Raw genomic sequence first — 11559 nt, forward strand, 5'->3', positions numbered from 1 at the left:
ATAAGCTAAATTTTAAGAGGAAAGTTCTTAAATGTCGTACGTAGCGCCTACTTTGATAACAAAAATCCAAGATAAATTGGTGAAATTTTATTGTACTTTGAGCTCACTCTATGCTGGAACAGCCATTGAGAATGATGTTTATGAGCCGGGCGTGGTGGTGCATGCCTTTAATCCCAGCACTCGGGAGGCAGAGGCAGGCGGATCGCTGTGAGTTCGAGGCCAGCCTGGTCTACAAAGTGAGTCCAGGACAGCCATGGCTACACAGAGAAACCCTGTCTCGAAAAACCAAAAAAAAAAAAAAAAAAAAAAAAAGAGAATGATGTTTATTTAGAACACAGGGTTGTTTGTGAGATTCTAGATGTAGCTGCAGTGTTTTTCCCATCTCTACAGACTTGTATTTGCTGTTGTTGGGTTCCTCTGTGCTGTTCAGTTAGTTTTTTCTGAATGGGAATTGTGATGGGCTTCATTCTTCCTGCAGGGCTGGAGCAGTGCCTATTCAATAGAATCCGTCATCATGCAAATCAACGCCACCTTGGTGAAAGGCAAAGCCCGAGTACAGTTTGGAGCGAATAAGGTACGTTATTAAGAACCGCACAGAGGTGCTGGGGTGCTCATGCTAAGATGTGTTTCATGTGAAGCATCTTCCTGCCTTGGTTCTATTTTGAAAATTTATTTTTATGTCTGAATGTCTTGGCTAGATGGATGTGTCTGTGTACCATATGCGTGCCTGGTGCCCTTAGAAGCCAGAAGAGGGCATTGGATGAACTGTAGTTATGGACAGTTGTGATTCCCCATGTGGGTAACTGGAATTGAACTCAGCTCCTCTTCCAGAACAAGCACTCTTAGCTGACGAGCCATCTCTCCAGCTCCCTGTCTTAGTTCTTTTTGAGACGTTTTATTTCATTTACCTCATCTTTCATAAACAGACATGTTTAGAGTTTGCGCTTAGGATGTTAGATGTAACATGCTAAGTAAAAAGCCTGCTGTACTTTGAGGTTTCTCCAAACTGAGACCATGTTAGCACCATTGATTTTTAGCTACTGTGCACATGCTGGACTCTATTCTACTAAATCATTAACCTTTCCAACCCTTTAATAACGCAAGAAATGTTCTGTCCTCTTCATTTTATAGATGAAGAAACTGAGACACACAAGGTCCAATAACTCCTAAGGTCATGGGGTCAAAACAAGGGTCTCAGCCAGTGTGCTGAGTTTATGATTTCTACTAGAAGAATCTTCCAGGTGGGAGTGTAGCTATTCCTAGGCATTTATGAGGTTTGTTTTGAAAAAAACTTGTGTGTTGGAAATCACCTTGATCTGATGCTTTTTGAATAGTGAATGTTTTTCCTAAAGCTCTTTGTGAATTTGCATTGTTTTATTCAAGTTACAGGATTTACACTTACACTGCACATCAAATTGTGAGATTTATTTAAAGAAAGTTAATCCACAGAAAAAGCAAAAAAAAGTAAAATGTCATTAAGTATTTTATTTGGGATGATTTAGTGTTGCTTTTAACTGTTGAACAGTGGAATATTTATACGAGAACAAAATGTCTTTTTTTTTAAAATCCAGAAGCACCAATGCTCAATAATTTATATTGAACCAGCATTGGCTTTTGTTTGTTTTATTTTGAGACAAGGTTTCTTTTTAGTCCTGGCTCTCTGGCACTCTCTGTGTACGCTAGGGTGGCCTTGAACTTACAGAGATGTGCCTGCCTCTGCTCCCGAGTGGTGGGATTAAAGGCCTGTCACCACCACTGCCTGGCCAAATTAACATTTTTTGTTTGTTTGTTTGTTTGTTTGTTTGTTTGTTTGTTTTAAGACAGGGTTTCTCTGTGTAGCCTTGGATGTCCTAGACTGACTTTGTAAACCAGGCTGGCCTCAAACTCACAGCTATCTCCCTGCCTCTGCCTCCCAAGTGCTGGCATTAAAGGTGTGTGCCACCATTGCCTGGCCAAATTTCTTTTTGCCGTATATTTATTACTTTACAATATTTTAAATGTTTACATTTTATCTTAGTCAAAAAAGCAAAGATATAATATTCTAATGATATTGTCAGTTGTTGTTTCAAAGTAATTGAATGCACTTATCTTCTGAAGGGCTGAGTTAACTGACATAAATTTATACATATGCTGGGAAGCAGAGTTCCTCTCAGCAGACATGATTGAGGGTCACATTGGATTAATGGGGGTGAGACTTGGTAGCTCTGTACAGGCAGGAACCTATGGACCAGTGGAAGTACTCTTGCCATCAGCACCCCCACTTTCTGACAGTGCTTAACCAGAAAGAGTGAGAACTATGGAGTTAGAAGGATGTCGGCCAGGCTGTTTTCTGTTTAATTACTTGGAAATAAAGTCTATAGCATTAACTTGAGGTTATACAAGCAATGAATGTTCCAGAGTGTTAGCCTGCTCATGAGAAAGTTTTTCCCAGCATTTGGGAGGCTAAGGCAGGAAGATTGTAAACTTGAGGCCAGCTGGACTATCTAGTGATTCTAGGCACAACTGGACGATATAAGGAGACCCTGTCGTGAAAACTATAAAATAAAGCACACTAGTGTGCTCAGCAGTCACATTACAGAGGAAACCGTGGTGAGTGACGGTGAAGCTGTGGGGCACACACAGCCTTCTCTGACCTCCTTCCACAGCCAGGACGGGCACCTTCTGTTGTGGTCATTCGCCTGCTCAGAAGCCCAGGAAGGACGTGTTGGCTTTTCACTTTCTTTCTAATGCTAGGGAGGGACTAAACAGCGTTGTCTTGTATTTATAAGTAAGTTATGGTGCCAAGTACAAGAACCTTGATTCTCCACAGGGGCTGTTTGGAGACCATGTTAGTTGCAGCCACAGCTTTTACCAGGGCAGACTCATCCTCTAGAGAGGTGTTTCTAACTGAAGCGTTTAGACTTCCCAAAGACTAACATCAAACCAGTGGAAACAGCAACTAGGCCACCCAGGACTAGTCCTTGAAATTATCAGATCACAAGATAGGTGTAAGGGCTAGGGTTATAGCTTAGTAGTGCAGTACTTACTCAGCATGTGTTCAGCTCCCCACCCCCACCCCCACCCCCAGGACCTCCAAACACAACACAGAACAAAATAGAGACAAACTGCAGTTATTTGAAGTGCAATAAAATTGTTGTATGCAATGTCAAAGGAAGAAAATGGAAGCTGGGCACGTGGTCACGTGCTTATAACCCTAGCACTTAGAGAACGCTGGAAGCAGGAGGATCAGAAGTTCAAGGTCATGTTTGGCTACATAGTGGGTTCAAGGCCAGAGTGGCCTACAGGAGACCCTGCCTCAAAAAGAGAAAGAAAAGAAAGCATCTAGAAATGGTACCATGAGATTGATCAGTTAATAAGACTGGGAATGGTATTGAGAGATCTGAAGAAGAATTTAACAACATACACAATAGCTTAAAATTGAAGAGAGACCCCTTGATAAAACCACAGGGAAAACCACATCAATAATGCCAACAAAGGAAGAGGTGTGCATATGTGGTCTGCTAGCTGAACCAACAGAGCTCCATGCCCAGTATCGGATGCCCTTTATCTTTTCCAGATATACATGGGAAACTGAAAAGCTCACTGCTGATTATTTTATAAAGCAAGGCAGACAATATAAAAAGAGTGCTTCCTTCCAAACCATGTAATTCAAATATGTAATTAAGTTAGAAGATAATGTTATGATCTGTAATGATGGGGCGAGGGAGCACCATGGTGGGCCCGTGCCAAGGTGTGTCCCCTGAGGAATTAGGCAACATAACAGATCTGGGATAAAAGAGGTTCATTGGGGGAAGAGTAAGGGGGCCTGGAGAGGGGCTGGAGGCAATGAGTGAACCATGAGGGTCATGACATAAGCAATTGCTGGCACCCTGAAGGCAGGCCAGCTGAATTGCCTATAAGCTAACAGATAATAATGAATAGATTAATTAGAGTACATGTGAACTTGGAACTCTTAAGTGCCTTTCTAAGTTACAGTTAAGAAAAACATGTAGCCGGGCGTGGTGGCGCACGCCTTTAATCCCAGCACTTGGGAGGCAGAGGCAGGCGGATCGCTGTGAGTTTGAGGCCAGCCTGCTCTACAAAGTGAGTTCAGGATGGCCAAGGCTACACAGAGAAACCCTGTCTCGAAAAATCAAAAGAAAAAAAGAAAAAAAACATATAAAAATAAAAAATACTTTTGAACTGTAATAGTCGTACTAAAAAAATTTTTTTTAAAACTGTAAAAAAAAAAAAATTTTTTTTGGGGGGGGGGGTTTTGAGACAGGGTTTCCCTGTGTAGCCTTGGCTGTCCTGGACTCCCTCTGTTTACCAGGCTGGCCTAGAACTCACAGAGATCTGCCTGTCTCAGACTCTTGAGTGTTAGGATTAAAGGCATGTACCACCATTCCCAACTCTGTTTTGTTTTTTGGTTTTGTTTTTTCTAATAACACTCTAGCTCCCAAATAATGACATGGAGATCTACTACATTTATTAATAAGCTCTGAAGCACTATAGCTGGGCAGATTCTCTTCTGTTCTAACCCATCTGTGCTGGTCTGGACTATTTCCCAGCCACGTGCCTGTTACCTACTATCTAGTCTCACCTTGGCTGCTCCTGCTCCATCTTTGTCCTCATGGCGACCTTCTCTTCTTCCTTTCTCTTTTCTTGGTCTCTCTGTCTCTGTGTGTCTCTCCCTTCCTCCCCCACTCTCTTCTCCTGTCCAGCTATTGGCTGTTCAGCTTTTTATTAACCAATCAGAGGTAATTGGGGAGCTCTCTGTACACAGCACTAATAGAGGAGAGTCTTCAGCAGTAATGACAATGCCCACCTCCCAAAGTAAGCTCTGAATGCACAGTGCATAAGAGCACCCTCAAAAAGAGACCCTTCTAAAGAAGACCCATTGTGCAGAAAGGCAAAAAGGAGACAAGATTCTTTCTCATCCTAGTTACAGAAAACTTAATGGTAAGTATATGCCAGCCATATACAATGAATGTTCTGTGCCCTTTCAGGCTCATACTGCCGTGTTGTCAAGTAGGAATTTGAAAACATTCTGCAGTGTTTAAGATAACAGCAACAATACAGTCAGAAACTAAAAGAGGGCTCTGAACAATAGTGAAAGAAGAAAAGAAAGGGCAAATGACACCAGGTACATGAAAGAGAAGAGGCTGGAGGTAGTGACCTTACAAGGATAGTTCTCTTGTGAGGGAGAGGGGAATCTACAAATGCATACCTTGTTCAACATGCTGATGCCTCCTTCCTCATATGCTAATTTACAGAATAAAAACAATAGCAGCAGATCAAAGTCTAACTCAGGGTTAGAAAGGAGTCAAAGGGAGAAATTAAGGAAGGTGTAAGGAGAAGTATCTGCTGACCTGACTAGTAGTGCCTTAAACCAGAGGTCAGTCATTGGCTGTCCACAGTGTCAGAGTCTGATTGGTGCTTGGGTTGGGAGAATGGGTCATCTGAGAATATGTCATAGGGATTTTATTAGGTTTAGTTAGATTTCGCTTTTACTTTTCTCCTTGTGGAAAAAAATTAATGTGTATAGATGTTTTTCCTGCATGTCTTGTTTGTCTATGCACATGGTGGCTGCAGAGGAGTGGGGCATCAGATCCCTGGAACTGGAGTTGTGAGCTACTCTATGGGTTCTGGGAATCGAACCTTCGTGCTCTAGAAGAGCAGCCAGTGTTCTTAACCACAGAAACATCTCTCTAGCCCATGAAAGGAATTTGAAAGTTATTTTTGAGATATTTGTGTGTGTGTCTTAGATGCTGTATGGCAGGGATTTTTTAAAAATAAAGATTACTCTGTAGAAAATAGGGTCTATTTATAGAAATAAAATAAATGGCTCACAAATGCATGGAAACTGGCCCAGCTGGACTGAGTAGTAGACCAGTAAATTGAATCCACAAGGAGGATGTGGCTTTACAGAGCTTGAAGGACTCCTGGGAAGCCACCTGGAGGTGCTCACAGATGGGTGGCCTTGACAGCTCATACCCAGCACTTGAGTTAGGCCTCAGCATTGCAAAGGCTTGTCCTTTGATGGGACAGCTTCCTTCTAGGTGGTTTTTAGCCAGTACAGGTTGATCTTTGGAAAACAGGCCAAGCATGAATGTCCTTGCAGAAGTGTACAAGAAGCTGGTAAAGACAAGTATCCTGAGCAGGGAAGCAGGGATGGGAGAGTTTGGTCGTTTGGCGACTGTCTCGACCTTTTGTTTCTTCTGCACTGTGCGTTTGTTATGCAGCAGGTTGTATGATGTGCTGCTGTAGGGGGTGTCTGTTCTAGAGCGTGTCTCTGTAGATTTTGAAGTTAAGATGGAGGTCATTTGAGTTTATGGGACAAAATTCAGTCTGAATTTGGCTCCTTAGAGAAAGCTCCTTTTTATCCAAAGAGGTGACTTGACAGCAGTCAATACGCACTCTTTACCCTTCTAACTGCAAATGTTTAGATGCATGGTGCCTGAAGCTTAGTGTCAGACAGACTTTTTGGAATAAATCAGAAGGAAGGGTTGGGAAACACATCCAAATGTGTTTCCATTGACTTAATCTGACAGTGTGGAGACACACACTCTAGGACTATAAAACCCTCATTCTTGACCAGTGGTAGGAAGACTTAAAAAAACAGCAGCTCAGGGCTGGAGAGATAGTTCATTGGCTAAGAGCACCATCTTCTCTTCCAGAGGACCTGAGTTCAACTCCCAGCAACCATATGGTGGCTCATAGCCATCTCTAATAAGATCTAGTGCCCTCTTCTGGTGTGCAGGCACACATGCAAGCTGAATACTGTATGTGTAATGAATAAATAAATCTTTTTTTTAAAAAATAGTCAGCTCCTCTTAAGTTTGTGGGGTTTTATGAAGTACAGTTTTGGTATTGTTATTCTTAGAAACTTGTAGCAAATAAAGGTAACACAAGTCGTCTAGAAAATGAAAATGTCCTTTTAAGCACAGTAGTGATGCATCCAGAAATCTACTCTGCTAGCTCTCCTCTGGCTGCAGTTTTGATTTAATAATATTTATTTCTTTTTCAGAATCAGTATAATCTAGCACGAGCCCAACAATCCTATAATTCCATTGTACAGATACATGAAAAAAATGGTATGTTCAATTCAATAAGTACTTACTGCCATTCGTGAGGTTGTACACAGCATGCTGGTGTGTGCCTTGTTAATTTTTGGGGGTTTGTTCTTTTTTTTTTTTTTTTTATCAAATACTGTTAATTACAGTAAAAGAAAAATTTGTGTTCATAATCTTAACACTGCTTCTTTAAAAACTTACACCCTGAACTCTTAAGTGCCTTTGAATCAGAGCCAAGAAATTTAGCTTAATGAATAAATCTTTTTGCTCACTTGAAATATATTCTGTAAATAAAGGAATTGTGTTCGCAACTCTGTATAGGAGCTTTCACTATATACAGTTGCTGAGCTAGTGTAACAGGATCATGACCATCTGCTTCTGAAACATTCAGATTCAGACTTCCCTTCCTTCCTACCTCAGGGTCAAACCCAGAACTCCGCCAGGTAAAAACATTTTACTAGTAAGATACAGCTCTGCGCTCTCTCTCTCTCTCTCTCTCTCTGTGTGTGTGTGTGTGTGTGAGAGAGAGAGAGAGAGACAGAGACAGAGAGAGAGACAGAGAGAGGGGCAGGCAGGCAGACAGACAGACATTGATCTACCTTGCCCTTGCTTTTTTTTTCTTTTCTTTTTTCTTTCTTTTTTTTATTTTATTTTATTTTATTTTATTTTGCTTTTAAAGCCAGGATGTCACTAAGCTGCCCAGGCTGGCTTTGAGATCACGCTGTAGTCCAGGCAAACCTTGAACTTGGACTCATCCTGCTTCAGTCTCCCCAGTGGCTGGCCTGATAGGCCGGCATCACCTGGCCTGGCTTGGAAGACCTATTTGCAAGTGCCATTTATGTCACTCCCTAGCTCTGTGGCTGTGATTTATTTTGAAAAGAAATACTTGTTTTGTGTGTATGTGTTTGCCACCACACACACCATATGAGTTCTGAGAGTCAGATTGTCTGGCTTGGTGGCAGGTGCCCTCACCCACTGAGCCATTTTGCTGGCCGCTATGATCTCTTTGAGCCCCAGTTTCCTCATCTCTGAAGTTGGCAAAGTGTTTCTTAGTTAACAGGATAGTGCCTGTGCAGAGTACTTTCTGTACCCTAAACAGGAGTTTATTGAAGCAGTGGGAGGGAAACTATGCTCTTCTGTGCAGAGTAGAGGGTAGGTGCCTTAGGTAGGTATCTGTAGTAAATGCTCTTAACTTTGCTAGTTTTAATGTGAGTTACCATGCAAGCTTGAGGCCCTAAGTTTGTTCTGAGAATGCACATGAAATGCCAGATACGGGAGTGGATGCTCTGATTCCAGCTCTGGGGAGGCAGAGAAAGAACATTTCTTGGGCTCACTGGCCAGCCAGTCTGAATTGTTGAGCTCCAGGTTGAGACGTGTCTCAAAAAGCGAGGAGAGTGAGCCAGGCGTGGTGGTGCATGCTTGTAACCCCAGCACTTGGGAGGCAGAGGCAGGTGGATTTCTGTGAGTTCGAGGCCAGCCTGGTCTACAAAGCGAGTCCAGAACAGCCAATGCTACACAGAGAAAACCTGTCTCAAAAAACCAAAAAAGAAAAAAAAAGCGAGAGCAACATAAGAAGACACAGGATGTTGGCCTCTGGCCTGGGCAAGCTCAAGTGTAGGGTTAGAGTTGCATCTTGCACTCAATTTTATCTTAATGCAAAGCCAACTTTTTACTCTTTCAGTGACTCCTTTTAGAAATAGTATTCAAAACCAAATCTAAAACCTTCAAAGGAAGGTCTTAAAATACGAACTCAAGCCAAGGCTTTTGTAATAGTCATTTTTAGGAAGTACATCACGTGAGTATGCCCTAGTGCCTGCTTCGTACCAGGCATGGCCGAGCATCCCGTTGCCTGGCTGTGAGAGCTTAGATTTGTGTGGAGTCTGAGCAATCGTCACATTTCTCCCTTTTTCTTTCTTAAAGCAAACCTTACAGTTGGCATTCACAGATATATATAGAAAAGGGAGGGAGGGAGAGAGACAGAGAGTGCCTTGCCTGATGAAAGAGCAATGGATTCAGAATCAGAAGACAGCTGCCCAGTGGTAGCGAACACCTTTAATCCCGGGATCTCTATGAGTTTGAGGTCAGCCTAGTCTATAGATCGAGTTCTAGGACAGCCAGAGCTAAGCCAGAAACCCTATCCTGCGGAAGAGAGATGGGGGAAGAGCAGAATCAGAGGAGAGCAATTCTAATTTTGTGTTTGTTATAAATTAACAAAATTGTGTGCTTTTCATGTGTAACTTGATGTTTAGACTTACATTATGAGATTACTAACTCTGTAATGGATGCCTTGCACAGCTAGAATTTTAATGTGATGAGAACACTTAACCTACCAATGTTTTTAATTCCAACTGCCAGGATTTTGTTTGGGGGATATTTTGAGTGAGGTTTGCCTAAATACAAAGCTGAAATGGAAGGTTAGCATATAGACTTCTGTTATTCCATACAGTCATTATCAGCTAAGAATACAATTTATATAGAGATGTTGAAAACTCAAGTATGATCTAGTCCTAAGTAATAACTTGATACTGTGGACATATCAGAATTCTAGGTTAATAACCAAAAAAGAAGCTTAACTTTCTACAGTAGGGTTAAACAACAAAGTTATGACTAGAGACTAGACCTGATTTTAGTAATGCCTTTTTCTAGTTGCTTCAAGGATTGAAGGAGGTAACTGTTTTTCCATTTTATTTCAGGCTGGTACACACCTCCAAAGGAAGATGGTTAACTACATTGACATGTGTCTGGACCAATGTTGCTTTAAGGAAAACCGTTCCAACGTGCAGACATAAGCTTTTGAGTGCCCGTATAACAGCAGTACCGAAGACATTAGCTAATAGATCATTTAGTGGATAATCTGTCAACTGACATCCAGTTACAGCCTTTTCATTTTGCTCACTTTAGGTATCTTGGACTGAGCAGTGGGGCCTTTACTGTATTTTTCCTGATAAGTACACACAATAGCCACTCCTTTCCACCTCTTCCTTGAGAAGTGAAATCTCTAAGCAGGGAAGTCAGCATCAGTTTACTGCAGCTGTGACTTTACATTGAGCCTATGGGGTATGAAGATTTTTGAAATCCTGTTCATTTAGAGCTAATAAAAGTTTAACTGATGGTCAATACTGGTTTAGAAATTTTAGGTCTTCTAAACCATAACCCTTTCAGGTCTGAAATCATTATATTGCCAAAATTATGACAGGAAGCCTCTTCGTTAAATTGTTATGCTTTTTCATGGTTGTGTGAAGGTTTGAACTATTCTGGAAGTATGATCTTAGTTGTATCATATTAGGTAAAGCAAGCGAAGCAGCCACGTGTGAGCAGTAGTGTCCACTGGGGCAGCAGAGTCCTATTGGGCTGAACCTGCCCCCTCTTGGGTCAACATTTCTTTTGAGGAAGAGCCACAGTGTAGAGCCTGAAGTTCTAAACTATGAGGCCATTTTACCTTTCATTTATTAACGGGGTGTTGCAATTGTTGATAAACTAATAAACTTATGAAGTGATTGGCACTAAAACAGACTCCTTGAGCAAAATTATGAAAGATACCTAAATTGGAGACCCTTAAATTTTTGCTATAGTCATGTAGTGGCTTTTACATCACAATGCCAGTGGGAAATTAGCTTATGTTAATTTTATAAAACGTGACACAAATCAATGTGCTTTCCATTTTATTGCCTTACCTTAATCAGTCCTCTTTGGTTGGTAATAGACCTTTTTTTTTTTTTTTTTTTTTTTTTTAAATAATCCCAAGTTTGGTTTAAATAAAAATTCTAGCTATTAAGCACTTTTAAAAAAGAAACCCAGAGGGGCTAGGTGGATGGCTTAGCGGTTAAGAGCACTGTCTGTTCTTCCAAAGGTCATGAGTTTAATTCCCAGCAACCACATGGTGGTTCCCAACCATCTATATAATGAGATCTGGTGCCCTCTTCTGGCATGCAGGAGTTACATGCAGGCAGAACACTGTACACATAAATAAATCTTTAAAAAGAAAAAAGAAAGAAAGAAAAAACAAAGAAACCCAGAAGCACATTTCCCGCACAAACCAGTACAGGCTTCAAAGGTGTACTTATACATTTGATTTGAGATTATTTTTTTAAGCTTTGTAAACCACACCCAGGAGACTTGGCACTTGTACATTTTATGTGTGGTTTTAGTTTCTCTTGATTCTGTTGGTTAAGAGGACAGTAAAGATAGCTGATATTCTTGCTCACTTGGTCACCTTTAAATAAATGAGCACCAGTGGCTCAGATAACAAGTGACAAGGCAGAATTCTTCAACACATTATAAAGTTCCTTAAGCCTAAGGCAAAATCTTGAATACATTATTGAATTCTTTAATATCCTAATGGCTAGCAGATTGACAGCTGCACATTGGCATGCTTTGTTTTTTTTTTTTTTTTGGTTTTTTGTTTTGTTTTTGTTTTGGGATTTTTTTTATTTTATTTTTCATTGCAGATTTATTTGGCAATGTACAGTAAATTTTGTAAACTTGCATCAAGTTTATGAATAAA

At 41.0% G+C, this 11559-nt stretch overlaps 1 protein-coding gene across 2 annotated transcripts in view; it reads left to right on the top strand.

Moving 5' to 3' along the window:
- Ube2q2 (ubiquitin conjugating enzyme E2 Q2) overlaps positions 1 to 10564 on the top strand; it is a 58624-nt gene extending 48060 nt beyond the window's left edge. For both annotated transcript variants that reach the window (XM_051156483.1, XM_051156484.1), the window contains 3 exons: positions 479 to 574; positions 7010 to 7076; positions 9749 to 10564. In XM_051156483.1, coding sequence (XP_051012440.1) covers positions 479 to 574; positions 7010 to 7076; positions 9749 to 9780 — 195 coding nt within the window. In that variant the 3' untranslated portion in view covers positions 9781 to 10564. The remainder of the gene's footprint in view (positions 1 to 478; positions 575 to 7009; positions 7077 to 9748) is intronic.
- Positions 10565 to 11559: the final 995 nt, after the last annotated feature.

Source organism: Acomys russatus, chromosome 14 (genome assembly GCF_903995435.1).
Source record: "Acomys russatus chromosome 14, mAcoRus1.1, whole genome shotgun sequence".
Classification (NCBI taxonomy): domain Eukaryota; kingdom Metazoa; phylum Chordata; class Mammalia; order Rodentia; family Muridae; genus Acomys; species Acomys russatus.